Source organism: Stomoxys calcitrans, chromosome 2 (genome assembly GCF_963082655.1).
Source record: "Stomoxys calcitrans chromosome 2, idStoCalc2.1, whole genome shotgun sequence".
Classification (NCBI taxonomy): Eukaryota; Metazoa; Arthropoda; class Insecta; order Diptera; family Muscidae; genus Stomoxys; species Stomoxys calcitrans.
The window spans coordinates 201,153,270-201,171,662 of record NC_081553.1 but is presented as its reverse complement, the minus strand read 5'-3'; the positions used below and the strand labels follow the sequence as shown (position 1 = coordinate 201,171,662).

The following is an 18,393-nucleotide window of genomic DNA, read 5'->3' as shown; positions in this document are numbered from 1 at the left end:
CAATTTGTTAACAAATCTTCACAAAATTTAGCACAAAGGTTACTCTTATAACTCTTCTGATGACTGATGAATTTCATAGAAATTTTTTCAGTTTTAGAAATGACTCCCATATATATGCATCTCCCGATTTTCACTTTTAAAGCCTTTGGTAACCCATTTATCAATCGATCTTCTCAAAAAATAAAATTTAAGCAAATTGTAAATTCGACGACGTAGTCTGCATATCCAATGTGGTGTAAGGTATCAAATGGTCGGCTTAGCACGACTTAAGCCCGTTCTTACTTGTCTTATCATAAATTACCGTTAAACCCCCTTCATTGACCAACTTTATTAAGTGAACATTCATAGCAATGTGCCCTTAACACATGACCAATTTTAACCGACTTTAACCTTTCCTTGTTTTAGTTGAGCTGCTGAGGTCAATGATTGTTTTATGGAAGTTTGCTATAACACATTATGCGTTTGCCCAACTATGGTACCATTTTTCCACATGCATAACTTGTTACATTTTGTGACTAAAATACTTGATTGGGTTAACATAATATTGTTTTGCTGAAATTCTCCACAACTCCCACAAACATTCAAATAATATGTTAATATTTGCCATGAATGAATTAATTCTTGACTATGATTTAATGGCCTGCAACAGATATACTACTCGCCTGTGAGTATGTGTGTATGTGTGGTAGTAAGGAAGTAATAAAAGAGGATGTGAAAAAATCCATTCGTCATGGCTTATATAGTGGGCCAAACAATGGCTGACTATAACTAACACTTGAACTAGATGTCTGTCTGGCAGTGTCACCAAAGTTGAAGTCAATGTTTTTGTTATTTATTATGTGAATGGAAAGCAAAATGTCTACGGAAATCTATTGAATACGTAGGGGTATTTGTAGACAAACACACACACACATACACAAACACCTACTCATAAGTTCTAATACAGTTAACTCTGCAGCAAGAAAAAAGAAAAATCATTTCCAAACAATTCATGTGTGAATTATTGTCTGAGATGCTGTCATTATAGCAAATTTCCTTCGTCTTTCTTTGGTCCATAATCTAATCAGCATCGCTCTCTAATGGATGTGTTACAATTGTTTACAGATATCCGGAATTCCCAGAATATACGCATCACTACAGATTTGTCTTTTGTATTTATGTAATGATGAATTTGATATGAATTGTTGAATGAATAAAGAACGGATGCTCCTTTTCAATAATAAGAATAATCCATTGTTCGTATAACACTTGAATGAGCATTTAGTAATAAGTGTATGCCGTCATGTCTTATATTGGCTTAGAGGAAACTTGAGGAAGAAAAAAATATGTTTTCAAGCTGGCAACAGTAGCAAATATTTCTTGGAAACTAAAGACAGTTTTAGGTCGATGTGTGCATGATATGTCGTAAAAACGCAATGTTTGCCATAAGTATTTTAAATGCTAAAACTGTGAAAGAGTAATAATTCAATGCACAACATATAATCCAATAATAACCAAGCAATAAAATATTTAATTTATTTAAAGATGTTACAAGATTTGATGTCTAGTTCGGCTGGTGGAATGTTACGAGGGTGGTCCCAAAATTAGCTGACCTGGCATATAGATGGCGGTATTAGTGTAGAAGTAAATTTTTTCGTTAAAAGTGGCAACCTTCTAAGACATATTTTATAAATTCGAAGCTACCACATTATTAAGCATTTTATTGAAGCACTCTGAAGTAAACGATTTTAGTGAATTTGTAAATATGGAAAAATTAGTCAACAAAATATTGTCATTTGAACAATACTTTTAGTCCAACCAATATAAAAACTGAGCTCGATTTTACTTTGGGTGAGTCTAGTCCTTTGTTTGCAAAAACAAAATATTGGGTGGATGAGTTTTAACGTGGTTGCATGAACTGTAATACTGAACACTGTAGTGATCGTTCTGTTGAGGTATCCACACCAGAAACGGTTAAAAAAAAATCCATAAAATGACCTTGGTTGACCGTCAATTGAGATTTCGTGAGCTAACTTAGGTCACAGGCATTTCAAATAGTGTTGTACATCGCCATACAACAGAAACAGCGCCGTTCACAAATCTCCCATTGCAATGGTAAATATCCATAAATTAAAGTTCGAATTGATTTATCTTATAAGTAAAAGTCATTGTTCAATTGTGTACCATAAAATATTGGTCTTTTTAAAGTTCGAATTGATTTATCCACAAAGAGGTGGATACGTTTGCCCCTATTCTTTAATGGACAGTACCTTGGCTTAGGTTAGGTAGCAACAAGTAGAAAGGTGCTAAGTTCGGCCGTGCCGAACTTTGGATACCCACCACCTCGGGTATATATGTATTGAGTTGCCCAAAAAGTAATTGCGGATTTTTCAAATTTTTTCAACGGCTTGTGACTCTGTAATTGCATTCTTTCTTCTGTCAGTTATCAGCTGTTATTTTTAGCTTGCTTTAGAAAAAAGTGTAAAAAAAGTATATTTGATTAAAGTTCATTCTAGGTTTTATTAAAAATGCATTTACTTTCTTTTAAAAAATCCGCAATTACTTTTTGGGCAACCCAATAAACCACTTTTCGTCAAAATCCGGTGAAAAATGCATACCTTATGCCCCATAGCAGCTATATCGAAATATGTTCCGATTTGGACCAAATATTTATAACTAAAAGCCATTATTCAATTGTGTATAACAAAATATTGGTCTTTTTAGTAGCTATATCTAAAAATAAACCGATCTGAAGCGTATACGACACGGATGTCGAAAAGCCTAACATAAGTCACTGTGTCAAATTTCAACGAAATCGGTTTATAAATGCCCCTTTTATGGGGCCAATATTTTAAATCGAGTTATCGGTCTATATGGCAGCTAAATCCAAATCTGGAGCGATTTGGGCCAAGTTGCAGAAAAATTTCCAAGAGCCTAACACAACTCACTGTCCCAAATGTCGGCGAAATCGAACAATAAATGCGTTTTTATGACCCCATAACCTTAAATCGAGAGATGGTCTATATGGCAGCTATTTTCAAATCATGATCGATCTATGCCAAATTGCAGAAATATGTCGAGGGGCCTAACACAACTCACTGTCCCTAATTTCGGCGACATCGGACAATAAATGCGCCTTTTATGAGCTCAAAACCTTGAATCGAGAGATCGGTCTATATGGCAGCTATATCCAAATCATGATCGATCTATGCCAAATTGCAGAAGTATGTCGAACACAACTCACTGTCCCAAATTTCGGCGACATCGGACAATAAATACGCCTAAGACCCTAAATCGGCTGATCGGTCTATATGGCAGCTGCATCCAAATCTGAACCGATCTGAGCCAAATTGATGAATAATTTCGATGTGCCTAACTCAACTCACTGCCCCAAAGTTCAGCAAAATCGGATAATAAATGCGCCTTTTATGGGCCCAAAACCTTAAATCGAGAGATTTGTCTATATGGCAGCTTTTTCCAAATCATGATCGTTCTATGTCAACTTGCAAAAATATGTCAAAGACCCAAGCACAACTCTCTGTCCCAAATGTCGGCGACATCGGACAATAAATGCGCCTTTTATGGGCTCAAAACCTTAAATCGAGAGATCGGTCTATATGGCAGCTATATTCAAATCTGAACTGATCTGGGTCAAATTGAAGAACGATGTTGAAGGGCCTAACACAACTCACTGTCCCAAATTTCGGCGATATCGGACAATAAATACGCCAAAGACCCTAAATCGGCTGATCGGCAGCTATATCCAAATCTGAACCGATCTGAGTCAAATTGACGAACGATGTCGGAGGGCCTAACACACCTCACTGCCCCAAAGTTCAGCAAAATCGGATAATAAATTTGGCTTTTATTGGCCTAAGACCCTAAATTGGCGTACCGGTCTATATGGGGGCTATATCAAGATATAGTCCGATATAGTCCACCTTCGAACTTAACCTGCTTACGGATAAAAAAAGAATCTGAAAATGAATATACCCCCATCCTTCGGTGATGGGTATAAAAGGAGTACGGATATTAATCCGCCCCATGCCACAATGGACGTACAACTAAGTCAGTTATCGTCCTGTTGTGCGCTCTAAAAACTAACAAATAAAGCATGCTTAGTTTGGCCGCGTCGAATCTTGGGAACCCATCACCATTTACTCTGCTAAAAATTTATACAAACTAAATTTAGGAATAATTTTATTCTACATTTCAAACTTCTGTCAAACCAGCAAAATTTAAGGCTTCTAGGAATCGAACAAGGATGATCAGGTTATAGACCCATTCAAACCGTACTTGGCACAGTTATTGGAAGTCATAACAGAACACTACATGCAAAATTTCAGTCTAATCGGACAAAACTTGCGGCTTCCAGAGGCTTAAGAAGTCAAATCGGGATATCGGTTTATGTGGGAGCTATATCTTAATCTGATTCGATATAGCCCATTTGCAATCTTCACTGACCCACATCAAGATTTAGTACCTGTGCAAAATTTCAAGCGGCTGGCTTTACGCGTTCGACCGCTATCTTGATTTCGACAGACGGACGGACGGACATGGCTGGATCGACTCAGAACGTCGAGACGGTCAAGAATATATATATATATATATATATATATATATATATATATATATATATATATATATATATATATATATATATATATATATATATATATATATATTTTATGGGGTCTTTGACGAATATTTAGAGGTGTTACGAACGGAATAACTAGATTAGTATACACCCATCCTATGGTTAACCTAACCATAAGTGGCAGTCTGCCATCAGACTCACTTAGACATTTTCGTCCCTTGTGATACCACAGAAACAGAGGAAGGAAGATGCCTTCTAGTTCCTATCGTTGAACCATCCAGATCGCTTTAAAAAGCCCAAGATCTTGCGAATGTTCACATTCGCTTAATCAGACAGTTTCTCAAAGAAATGAGAACCTAAAGTGGAACTCCTTCTGACTGCTAGTCTCTTCTTCTTCGATGTCCTCACAGTTTCTGCAAAAGTCGTTGCTGGCAACCTTTGATCTGTCAGCATGTTTTCCTGTCATGACGGACACAATGACTGAGACGTCTGTTCTAGCCAATGACAGCAAAGCAGCAGACCTCTTGAAGTCTAGATTAGGTCACATAGTTTTGGAATGATCACAGCCCCCTCTTTGTGACCATCTATCATTCGTTGTCATTTGGGTCTGGTCCTGACAACTTAGCTTACATGTCGCTAGAGGCATATCCACAAATTCCAGTATCCCTGGAATTTGTAGGGTAGCTCCTAGTCTCGCAAGTTCGTCCGCTTTATAATTCCCTGGGAATCTCTGTGGCCCGGCAGCCAGAATAGGTGAATTTTGAGATCTACGACAGTCGAGGGCGGGTTTTGTGTTCAGAAATACGTTCTCCAGGTATTTAGTGGCTTCCTAGCTGTCTGAGCAGATATTGTCGTTCGAACTTAACAATCATATGGACAAAACAAAAGAGGAACTTTGCAAAGTTTCAGCTCATTATTATTATATAATATTTTTAAGGACTGTGTGCGTGATTCAACACATAGACGGACGGAATTTGCTAGAACGTCTTAGATTTTTACGACAACCAAGAAAATATATTGGTTGCCCAAAAAGTAATTGTCGGTAATATAGTAGTAATATAGTCGGCGTTGACAAATTTTTTCAACGGCTTGTGACTCTGTAATTGCATTCCTTCTTCTGTCAGTTAGCAGCTGTTACTTTTAGCTTGCTTTAGAAAAAAAGTGCGAGAAATTTCGTTTACATTTGTTTGTTTGGCGTCAATTTTAATATGGGTACCACATGTATTGAAAGAAATTCATTTAACAAACCGAATCAACGCTTGTGATATGCACCTTCAACGCAATGAATTCGATCCGTTTTTAAAACGAATCATAACTGGAGATGAAAAATGAATTGTTTACAACAACGTTAGTCGAAAACGATCATGGTCCAAGCATGGTGAACCAGCTCAAACCACTTCAAAGGCTGATATCCACCAAAAGAAGGTTATGCTGTCTGTTTGGTGGGATTGGAAGGGTGTGGCATATTTTGAGCTGCTTCCAAGGAACCAAACGATTAATTCGGATGTTTACTGTCAACAATTGGACAAATTGAATACAGCCATCAAGGAGAAGCGACCAGAATTGGTCAATCGTAAAGGTGTCATATTCCACCAGGACAACGCTAGACCGCACACATCTTTGGTCACTCGCCAAAAACTGAGTGAGCTGGGCGGGAACTTTTGATGCAACCATATAGCCCTGACCTTGCACCATCAGACTACCATTTATTTCGATCTTTGCAGAACTCCTTAAATGGTAAAACTTTCGGCAATGATGAGGCTATAAAATCGCACTTGGTTCAGTTTTTTGCAGATAAAGGCCAGAAGTTCTATGAGCGTGAAATACTAAATTTGCCAGGAAGATGGGAAAAGGTTATCGAACAAAATGGCAATTATATATTTGATTAAAGTTCATTCTAAGTTTTTTTAAAAATGGATTTACTTTCTTTTAAAAAATCCGCAATTACTATTTAGGCAACCCAATACTTCAGAGAGTCGGAAATGAATATTTCGATATGTTACAAACGAAATGACAAAATGGATATACCCCCGTCCTTCAGTAGTGGGTATAAAAAAACCTTCCCGAGCATTGATTTTTAAGGCCCCATGTGACATATGATATGCCTCTTTGATCGGATACTTTTCGTATACGCCATTGTGGTACAGGGTATTATAACTTTGTGTGCAGCGCTAAGAAGGAGAAGAGGTAGGCCTCTCGATAAGTATACCGATCGGCTTAGAATCACTCCCTGATTCGATTTAGCTAAGTGAGTCTATCCGTCTGTCTGGCCTTATATACTTGTGATCAAGGACAGTTCGTATTTGTCATCCGATTGACATAAACTTTTGCACAAGTCACTTTTTTGGTCCAAGGACAGGTCGAACGAGCTATTGATTTCTGAATAATCGGTTTAGATTGAGGTATAGCTCCCATATATATCTTTCATCCGATATGGTCTTTCAATTCGGTAGTAGCCACAATTTTGATGTGATCTTTACAAAATTTTGCGCGAGGAGTTTATTTTGACGTCCCAGAAGCAAAATTTCATCAAAATCGGTTCAGATTTAGATAAAGCTCACACATATATCTTTCATCCGATATGGCCTTTAAAGGTGAAGAAGCCACAATCTGATCTTAACACAATTAAGCATGAGGTTATAATTTAACGTCCCAATACGTATACAAAATGTCAGGAAAATCGATATAGATATAGCTTCCATATATTTATATCTTTCATACGATATTACCTTATATGGCGTTAAGAGGCACAATATTGGCCCTACCTTAAAGTTTGCGTAAGGTGTTTGACGTTCCAGTATGTGAACAAAATTTCATTAAAATCAGTCCAGATTTAGATAGATCCGATATGACCTGTTGTCCTATCGTAAGATAACCTAATAAGGTTGTATTTCATATTTCAATAGGTATGCAAATTAAAGTCTAATTAGACTACGTCATAGGGTCCATATATTAAAAAAGTAGTACTGACGTGGACTGAAAGGTGTTCTATAGTAGACTGAAGGGTGTTCTATAGTCGGCTCCACCTGACTCCTGCCTTTCCTTCCTGGTTTTTTAATTAGTTTCCTTGCAAATATTTTGCTACATGAAGATTTTGCCCTGTTCTCATTTTATGGTAGTTGTTATAGCAAGCAAATAAACTTATTTTGATACATTGCTTTTATTTTAATTAATTTAATTAATTAATTTAATTAATTTTATTAAGTTAACGCGAATTGATTTTATAAATGAACCACAAGACGCTAACACATGGCGACAATAACCAGTAAAATAACAAACTACAAAAAAAACCATTGCTATATTAACTGTCTTTGATAAAGTTGAATATTTACACGTTTGGTTCAAGAATTTGATACCATTATTTTACGCATGACTGTTATAACTTCCTAAACATAATCTTGGTCGGTAACATTGTTGGTTATAGCCAAAAGATGGCATTTCAAGTATTATGCTCAGTAGTAGTATTAAGCTTGTAACATAACAGGCAGATGTTAAACGAAACAATTCGTCTCACGTTTCAATAAAAATGTACACCAATTAACTTTTTTGATGGGTTACATATTTTTTGCGTTTTTATACACTCCACCATAGGATGGGGGTATACTAATTTCGTCATTCTTTTTGTAACACCTCGAAATTTTCCTCTGAGACTCCAAAAAGTATATATATTCTTGATCGTCATGACATTTTAAGTCGATCTAGCCATTTCCGTCGGTCTGTCCGTCCGTCCGACCGTCCGTCCGTCCGTCCATCCGTTTGTCTGTCGAAAGCACGCTAACTTTCGAAGGAGTAAAGCTAGCCGCTTAAATTTTTTTGCACAAATACTCCTTATTAGTGTAGGTCGGTTGGTATTGTAAATGGGCCATATCGGTCCATGTTTTGATATAGCTGCCATATAAAGCTATCTTGGATCTTGACTTCTTGAGCCCATAGAGGGCGCAATTCTCACCCGATTTGGCTGAAATTTGGCATGAGGTGTTTTGCTATCATTTTCAATAACTGTGCTAAGTGTGGTTCGAATCGGTCCATAACCTAATATAGCTGTCATATAAACCGATCTGGGGTCTTGACTTATTGAGCCTCTAGAGGGCGCAATTCCTATTCGATTTGGCTGTAATTTTGCACGTGGTATTGTGGTATTACTTTCAACAACTGTGCTAAGTATGGTTTAAATCGGTACATATCCTGATATAGCTGCCATATAAACCGATCTGGGATCTTGACTTCTTGAGCCTCTAGAGGGCGCAATTCTCATCCGATTTGGCAGAAATTTTGTACAACGGCTTCTCCCATGACCCAACATACGTGTCCTATATGGTCTGAATCGGTCAATAGCTTGATACAGCTCCCATACATACTGATCTCTCGATTTTGCTTCTTGAGCACCTACAAGGCGCAATTCTTATCCGAATGGACTGAAATATTACACAATGACTTCTAAAATCAATTCATTTATGGTCCGAATCGGACTATAACTTTATAAAGCTCCAATAGCATGACAGTTCCTATTCATTATTCTTTGCTGGCCTAAAAACATATACCGCGCAAAGAACTCGACAAATGTTAGACCCGGCGAACCACGCTTTTACTTGTCTACATTACGTTTCAAATTTCTATAAAATCAGGTAAAAGATTAAGCTTCTAGGCGCCGGAGAAGACTAATTGGCCGATTCGAACCATAATTGAATTGAATGTTGGAGACCATAGTAGAAGCCAAATCGAATAAGAATTGAGCGTCCCTTAAGGGCTCAAGCAGTAAAACAGGGAGATCGGTTTATATGGGACCTGTATCAGGCTATAGACCCATAAAAAACATATTTGACACGTATGTTGAAGCTCATTGGAAAATCCGTTGTACAAAATATTAGCCAAATCTGATAATAATTGCTACCTCTTGAGGCTCAAGAAGTCAAGATCTCAGATTGGTTTATATGACAGCTATATCAGTCACAACAAAACACATCAGCCAAATAGGATAGGAACTGCGTTCTCTAGAGACTCAAGAAGACAAGACCCCAAATCGGTTTATATGACAACTATATCAGGTTATTGACCGATTTGAACTATACTTAGCACAGGTGTGGGAAGTCATAGCGAAACACGTTGTGCACAATTTCATTCCAATGGGATAAGAATTGCGCTCTCTGGAGGCTCAAGAAGTCAAGACCCAAGATCGGTTTATATGGCAGCTATATCAGGTTATTGACCGATTTGAACCATACTTGGCACAGTTGTTGGATATCATAACAAAACACGTAGTGCAAAACTTCATTCCAATCGGACAAGAATTGCGCCCTCTAGAGGCTCAAGATGTCAAGATCCAAGATCGGTTTATATGACAGTTATGTCAAACATGGACCAACATGGCCCATTAACAATCACAACCGACCTACACTAATAAGAAGTATTTGTGCAAAATTTTAAGCGCCTATATTTACTCCTTTGAAAGCTAGCGTGCTTTCAACAGACATGCGGATGGACGGACGGGAATTAGTGTACCCCATCCTATTGAGGAGGGTATAGTAATGTTTGCGGCAAACACAAAAGTTGCACCTGCAGAGTCCCACATGTTTATAGATTTTTCTAAAATATGGAACAGTGGTTTCCATAGAAGGCCGCCGCAGCGCAGACACTCAACGCCTGGGTTCGAATCCTGACGAGAATTTTAGAAAAAATGCTCAGTGGTAGTTTTGGAAAGAGGTAGAATTTTGAAAGTTGACTTACAAGACATCTGGTGCAAAAGGATGAGGGTAAAAAAGAAAAAAATGAGAGAAAAGATAAAGGCCAGAGTTCTATGAGCGTGGAATACTAAATTTGCCAGGAAGATGGCAAAAGGTTATCGAACAAAATGGCAATTATATATTTGATTAAAGTTCATTCTAAGTTTTATTAAAAATGCATTTAATTTTTTTTTTAAATCCGTAATCACTTTTTGGGCAACCCAATATATCCAAATGTCTGCTAAATTGGACTATATGTGAGTATTTTATGGGTTTAAGCACCTAAATATGTCAGCTATTCCTAAATATTGACCAATTTTACCCATTAACGAACTTTATCTGCGTATGGGAAAGATACAGTTCTGTTCATAACTTCAGCTTTATATTCCAATTTTTAAAGGTAGTTGCGTGATTACGACTAACATACTCAAAACAAGTAAAAGCGTGCTAAGTTCGGCCGGGCCGAATCTTATATACCCTCCACCATGGATCGCATTTGTCGAGTTCTTTTCCCGGCATCTCTTCTTAGGCAAAAAAGGATATAAGAAAAGAGTTGCTCTGCTATTAAAACGATATCAAGATATGGTCCGGTTCGGACCACAATTAAATTATATGTTGGAGACCTGTGTAAAATTTCAGCCAATTCGTATAAGAATTGCGCCCATTGGGGCTCACGAAGTAAAATAGAGAGAACGATTTATATGGGATCTGTATCGGGCTATAGACCGATTCAGACCATAATAAACACGCTTGTTGATGGTCATGAGAGGATTCATCGTACAAAATTTCAGGCATATCGGATAATAATTGCGACCTCTAGGGGTCAAGAAGTCAAGATCCCAGATCGGTTTATATGGCAGCTATACCAGGTTATGAACCGATTTGAACCTTATTTGACACAGTTGTTGAAAGTAAAAATAAAATACGTCATGCAAAATTTCAGCCAAATCGGATAGGAATTGCGACCTCTAGAAGCTCAAGAAGTCAAATCAACAGATCTGTTTATATGACAGCTATATCAGGTTATGGACCGATTTCAACCATACTTGACAAAGTTGTTGGATATCATAACGAAATACTTCGTGCAAAAATTCATTCAAATCGGATAAGAATTGTGCCCTCTAGAGGCTCAAGAAGTCAAGACCCAAGATCGGTTTATATGGCAGATATATCAGGTTATGGACCGATTTAAACCATACTTAGCACAGTTGTTGGGTATCATAACAAAACACGTCGTGCGAAATTCCATTCCAATCGGATAAGAATTGCGCCCTCTAGAGGCTCAAGAAGTCAAGACCCAAGATCGGTTTCTATGGCAGCTATATCAGGTTATGGACCGATTTGAACCATACTTGGCACAGTTGTTGGATATCATAACAAAACACGTCGTGCAAAATTTCATTCTGATCGGATAAGAATTGCGCCCTCTAGAGGCTCAAGAAGTCAAGACCCAAGATCGGTTTATATGGCAGCTATATCAGGTTATGGACCGATTTGCACCATACTTGGCACAGTTGTTGGATATCATAACGAAACACGTCGTGCAAAATTTCATTCTGATCGGATAAGAATTGCGCACGCTAGAGGCTCAAGAAGTCAAGACCCAAGATCGGTTTATATGGCAGCTATATCAGGTTATGAACCGATTTGAACCATACTTGGCACAGTTGTTGGATATCATAAAAAAACACGCCATACAAAATTTCATTCGAATCGGATAAGAATTGCGCACTCTAGAGGCTCAAGAAATCAAAACCCAAGATCGGTTTATATGGCAGCTATATCAAAACATGGACCGATATGGCCCATTTACAATACCAACCGACCTACACTAATAAGAAGTATTTGTGCAAAATTTCAAGCGGCTAGCTTTACTCCTTCGGAAGTTAGCGTGCTTTCGACAGACAGACGGACGGACGGACGGACGGACGGACGGACGGACGGACGGACAGACGGACGGACATGGCTAGATCGACATAAAATGTCACGACGATCAAGAATATATATACTTTATGGGGTCTCAGACGAATATTTCGGGTAGTTACAAACAGAATGACGAAATTAGTATACCCCCCATCTTATGGTGGAGGGTATAAAAAGCTCTTTAAGAAGGCATACGCTGATATACAAGTATATATTCTCATGTTGAAAGGCTACATTTTTAGCAGAGAATTGAATTTGAAAGTTGATGCGAGAAAGCTTTCAGAGCTTCACTGGCTTTCGTTTTTGACAACGGAAAGTTTTGACTTTTTGACCAAGATGTAATTTAATAACTTTTAAATTTTCCGCTTCATGTCGCCTGTGTTAGTTAAGCACTCTTGTATAAACGATTCAGAATTTTACTTCTACTCCATCTGTTAAAGCTTTTTTGGAAAGTTTCATATGCGTCCATAATTAATTCCCTTGGGTATACAACTAAACCTAAGTTTTAGTGAAAATTAAAACCATTATTCAAGTTTTTCTTTCATTTATTTTAGTTTTATTTCGAAATTCGATTCTAGGCTATTTTTAATTTTCATTTTCGTTTTAATGACAAGGATAGAAATTAAAATTAAGGAATTTTTCTTTTTGTTTTCTTAGAATATTCATGATCTGTAAGTGCCTTTGTGACACATCACTCTTATCGAATGATATATTCGTTTCTTTTTCTTAATACATTTATATCTACTTAGCTAAGAAATACTTAGAAGTAAGAAAATAATTTAAATAAATTAAATAATACACAATAAATAATTGGGGAATTTCTTAATAATACGACAGATGGTACATTAAATAATAGCAATAAATAAATAAATAATTAAATACAGCAAAAATTTAAACCAGTCCTAGAGTTCAAATAACTTAGCGGGTATGAGTAGAGCAATGTTAACAACTTAAACTTCATTGCACTCCAAGTATAATTGCGAACAGTCAAAACCAGAGCGCCCTCTGCGGCCAGCATCGTACATTTGCTCAAAGCTGCCACCGCCGGTAGTGCGGTCCAAAAAGTAGCTGGTGGCGTATCTGGTTAAAGGAGAAAAAAAAATGAATAATACATCAATGCAAGCTTTAAAAATAAAATTCAAATTAAAATAAAACAAGTAAGAGCGTGCTAAGTTCGGCCGGGCCGAATCTTTCATAACCTTCATCACGAATCGCATTTGTCGAGTTCTATGCGCAGTATCTCCTTTTAGGCAAACAGAGAATATTGAATAAGAACTGTTATGCTATTGGGGCTATATCAAGTTATAGCCCGATTCGGACCATAAATGAATGCTAAACATTGTGTAAAATTTAAGTTCATTCGGATAAGAATTGCGCCTTGTAGGACTCAAGAAGCAAAATCGGGAGATAGGTTTATATGGGAGCTGCATCAAGCTATTGATCAATTCAGACCATATTAGACACATATGTAGAAGGTCATGAGAGAAGCCGTTGTACAAAATTTCTGCCAAATCGAATGAGAATTGCCCCCTCTAGAGGCTCAAGAAGTCAAGACCAGTTCGATTTATATGGCAGCTATATCAGGTTATGTATCGATTTGCGCCATACTTAGCACAGTTGTTGAACATCATAACAAAATACCTCATGCGAAATTTCAGCCAAATCAGATGAGAATTGGGCGCTCTATTGGCTCAAGAAGTCAAGATCCAAGATCGGTTTATATGCCAGCTATACCAAATTATGAACCGATTAGAATCATACTTAACACAGTTGGAAGTGCTACCAAAACACTACGTGCAAAATTTCAGTCAAATCGGACTAGAATTGCGCCCTCTAGAGGCTCAAGAAGTCAAAACCCAAGATTCCATTTACAATCCCAACCGATCTACACTAATAAGAAGTATTTGTGCAAAATTTCAAGCGGCTAGCTTTACTTCTTCGAAAGTAAGTGTGCTTTCGACAGAATTAGGAATTTTTATTTTTTTGGTACCCTTGGCCATGTCCGACTAATCGGGACCTTTTCGGATATATTTGGATGCACAAAGTTGCCATAGAACCGGATCTCCCGGTATAAGGTGTTGAGTAGTGGCCGCCGTGGCGCAGAGGTTAGCATGTCCGCCTGGGCTCAAATCCCAGCGTGAACATCAGAAAAATTTTCAGCGTTGGTAATCCCCCCATTAATGCTAGCTACATTTGTGGGGTATCCTGCCATGTTAAAACTTACTTATCAAGTGGTGCTGCTATGCGGCACGCCGTTCGGACTGGACTCGGCATAAAAAAGAGGACCCTTATCATTGAGCTTAAACTTTTATCGGACTGTACTCATTAATATGAGAGAAGTATCCCTTGTTTCTTAATGGAATGTTCATGGCAAATTTGGTGGTGCATAAAAAGCGGATTATTTATTACCCGATTTCGCTGATAATTCGTACAGCGGGTAACGCTGCACCGAATATGGTGCAGAATGTGGTCCACATCGGACCATATTTGAATATAGATGCTGTATGAACCGATGTTCCAACTAAAAGTCTTAAGCCCACAGAGGCTCATTTATTATTCGATTTCGCTGAAAATTCGAACAAAAAATAACGCCAGGCCCCTCGACATATTTGCCAAATATGGATCAGATCAGACCATATTTAGATATAGCTTCCATTAAAAAATCTACCGATTGTAGGTATTATGTCCACAAATTAGAGCAGTGATCTATATAGGACCCTCGACATCCATGCCGAACATGGTGGCCTAAATTTGGATATAGATGTCGTATAGATCGATCATCCGACTTATGATTTTCAGCACCTTCAAAGCGCATATTTCATCGATTTCGAAGAAATTTGATCTCCTATATGGTCTAGATCGGAACATTTTTGGATATAGTTGCAATATGGTGGAGACTACCAGAGCGCAGAGGTTAGCATGTCTGCCTATGTCACTGAACGCCTGGGATCGAATCATGGCGAGAACATCAGACAAATTGTCAGTCGCGGACAATCATCGGTATCGAGCGGAGAGTCTCAGTGAGAGGCCGGGCGGTACCGGCTCTTGCACAAATACTGAGTACCTATGATGCCCGTTATGACAAGGCGAGTAGTTGGCCCCTTTAAATAACCAATGGCCACACTGTTCCCGTGAGGATCGGTTGATCGGCCCGGAACGAGCTTGCTCACTTACAGGAGCTTGACGAGGATCGACCCCCCACATGAAAATGTGGCTATAACAACAACAACAACCATCAAGAGAAGCTGGAAGTTGTCCGAAGACTAGTCCTGAAAGGAGGCCATGTACATGGGCATGGCTGTTGGCCAATAACTATGGTGGAGATGAAACGTCAAGAAAAGGGTCAAGAAGGGACTTAATGCCATAAGTAAGAAGGAGCTGAGAACTTAGGCCGTAGACGGTACTCTGCATGTTTACGGAGGTTGTTCGTACGATTTTAACCTATACGACTGAATGTCCTCTACTCCTAACGCATCTCTGTAGGAAGGAAATGGGAGTTTAGGGCTGCGATGGTACACTGCATGTTTATGGCGGTTGTTCGGCCGATTTGGTGTGCTGGTTTTCTGGTGGGCCATCAAACTCTGGACAACTGTGTCCTCTGATGTGCCCGCAGGGTGATCTGATCTGTAGATTAAGATTTAGTGTCCCGAAACAGCCGCTGAATGGCTGGGGCTTTGCGCCTGTATGTTGGGTTTGAGGGAATCAGGTGCAGGCCGCTTTTCAATTTTTGGGCAATCTTTTGTCCTGCTGGGGAAGGAAATGCGGCGTGACGGCATGCTTTATGCGGCGAGAGAGATTATATACCAGGGAAGTCCTTCCTTGTTAACGTCTTAGACGCAGTTTTACCGAAAAGGGATTGTTTGGCTGGGGATACCCTGGGACCTTCTGTATATAGGGATTGGATGAGGCACTGGGACAATAACAAAAGATGGGGGATTGTACCGAGTGCCATGCCCTGGGTATATACTGCAGTTATCAAACCTGAAATGCTATATGGTATTGTAGTTTGGTGGACGACGCTTCAAAAGACTACCTTCTGTGCAATACTCAGCCGTATCCAAAGGATAGCTTGTTTGAGCCTCACAGGCGCAGTAAGGACGACTCCATCTGATGCACTGAATATAATGCCTCTGGACATTGTAGTTAATGCCTCTGGACAAAGTGCTTCAGTGCAGTCCTTTTAAAATTAAAGCACAATGATAAGGAACCGTCCTCGACTGTCGCGGATCTTTCAACGAGATGGCTGAACAGTTGAAAATGCACCTGTTGTGGGTGCCGGGCCAAAGAGATATCCCAGGGAATTGTATAGCCGACGAATTTAGTAAACTAGGAATTATTTTACACATTCCAGGGGAACTGGAATCTGTGGGTATGTCTCTAACGATATGCAAGTTAAGTCTTTAGGATTGGGGCCGAAGGGCAACGATGTTCACAAAGGGAGGGTTGTGAACACACCAAAATTATGTGGCTCAGTCTTGACTTGAAGAGGACTACCCCTATGTGGCCGCTGGCTAGAACATTCGTTTCAGTCATTGTGTTCGTGTTCCATGCTGATAGACTGAAGGCTTCAAGTAACGACTTCTGCAGAAGCTGTGAGGACGTCAAGGAAAAATAGACTAAAGAACATCTGGTGTGTGTGTCCGTCCCGCACTGGAAGTCAGAAGGAGTTCTGATTTAGATATATCTGCTTTATATAGTCATCTCCCGGTTTTCACTTTAGGGACCTTTCTAAGCCCATTTATAAACCGATCTTCTCAAAATTTCGCACAGCGGTTTTCTCTCTGTCTCCCACAATATGTCCAGTTTTTCGTTGAAATTTTTCATTTCAAATAGCATTTAACGATGCGAAAGAAATTATGAAACTATTCATTCATGTCGGTGGAAAATTTTCCTCTCATGTTTTTTTCCAAGAATCGTTCTCTCACGTTTGTTTTCCTAAGAATTTTTTTCTCAGAACGTTTATGGGCTCTTGAGTTGAGTTTATGTTAACATTTGTCCTTCTCTCAAAAGTACTTTGGACATGGTTTTTTTATTTTACTTTCATTGCAAAAAATATGCACTCTCTTGATTATAATGGTTTCGCCCCAGTTTTTTTTTCCATATATCGTTTAATTTTATATCCCGAAAAAAGTGGTTGTTGAACGGAACTGAAATTTAATCAATTGGATTGCCATGCCTTGGTCATTCAATTTATTCTCAATATCCTTATCGCATGATGGTTAAGATGTTACAGCATTTATGGCAGTGGCCAATTTAACCACTTAACTTCAATTTAAATCTTAATTTTCGATATTTTTAAATCATAATTGCATGAGGCTCTGCTGTTCATTTTACGAGTATAAACAAATTAAATTCCCCCCTTGGCCCATTAATGTTTCAAAAATCACCACTCGCAGCAGCAGGCAATCAAGACAGACAGACAGACGCACTCGACTCACTCTCAAATCAAATTAAAATACTTACGATCCCAATTGGCAGAAAATGCTGGTGCCTCCGATTTCGCGGGTACACTCCGTGTTGGCCTCGCACATGTAGCGTTGCAGGCACTTGTCATCAGAATTGCGGTATGTGCGTACGTAACCCTTCAGCATGGAGATACTGGCAACGGCAGCATCACTGACGGAATCGCGTTTGCCCAAGGATCGAGCAGACAGCGAACGGTGCGAGAATGAAGTCTTCAGGGCATCCAATAGATTCATAACAATTTGTATGAACTAAAAGAAAAATCGCACAAAAGCGCACAGAGAAGAACAAAGACGGAATGGCATCATTTCAAGTACACATTTAAAACGAAACAAAAAAAAAACAAAAAAAGTCACACTCCACTACACTCCACAGGCGAACTAATTAACATATTGAAGGGTGGCTGTTTGGTTGGTTAGTAGGTTGGCTAGTGGGTTAGTGTAGTGGGCGTTGTTAGGGATAGAGTAAGAGATGCGTTGCGTAAGATAATCAAATGTAAATTTTCTAAAGTGTTCTTCTTGTGTTATGTTAGAGGGGGTTAGTTAGTGTATAAAGAACAAGAGGGCATCATCAGGAATATTGAAGTAAAAGAAAAGCAAAAAAATTATAGAGAAATGGAAATATACAGTTAATGCTTAGGACTATTTGTTAAGTTTTAAATTACTTTAAATTACACTGAAAGAAAAAACAAATTTTAAAGATTTATAAAGA

General features: G+C 38.6%; 1 protein-coding gene and 1 long non-coding RNA gene across 2 annotated transcripts in view; one reads left to right on the top strand and one right to left on the bottom strand.

Moving 5' to 3' along the window:
* LOC106083277 (uncharacterized) overlaps nucleotides 1-18,393 on the top strand; it is a 211,440-nt gene that overhangs the window by 30,000 nt on the left and 163,047 nt on the right. The gene's annotated exons all lie outside the window — the stretch shown is intronic.
* LOC106083276 (uncharacterized) overlaps nucleotides 13,170-18,393 on the bottom strand; it is a 63,796-nt gene continuing 58,572 nt past the window's right edge. Inside the window, exons 5-6 of the mRNA XM_059362775.1 lie at nucleotides 17,683-17,933; nucleotides 13,170-13,299 (exon numbers count right to left, since the gene is read on the bottom strand). Of these exons, the coding sequence (XP_059218758.1) occupies nucleotides 13,170-13,299; nucleotides 17,683-17,933 (381 nt within the window). The remainder of the gene's footprint in view (nucleotides 13,300-17,682; nucleotides 17,934-18,393) is intronic.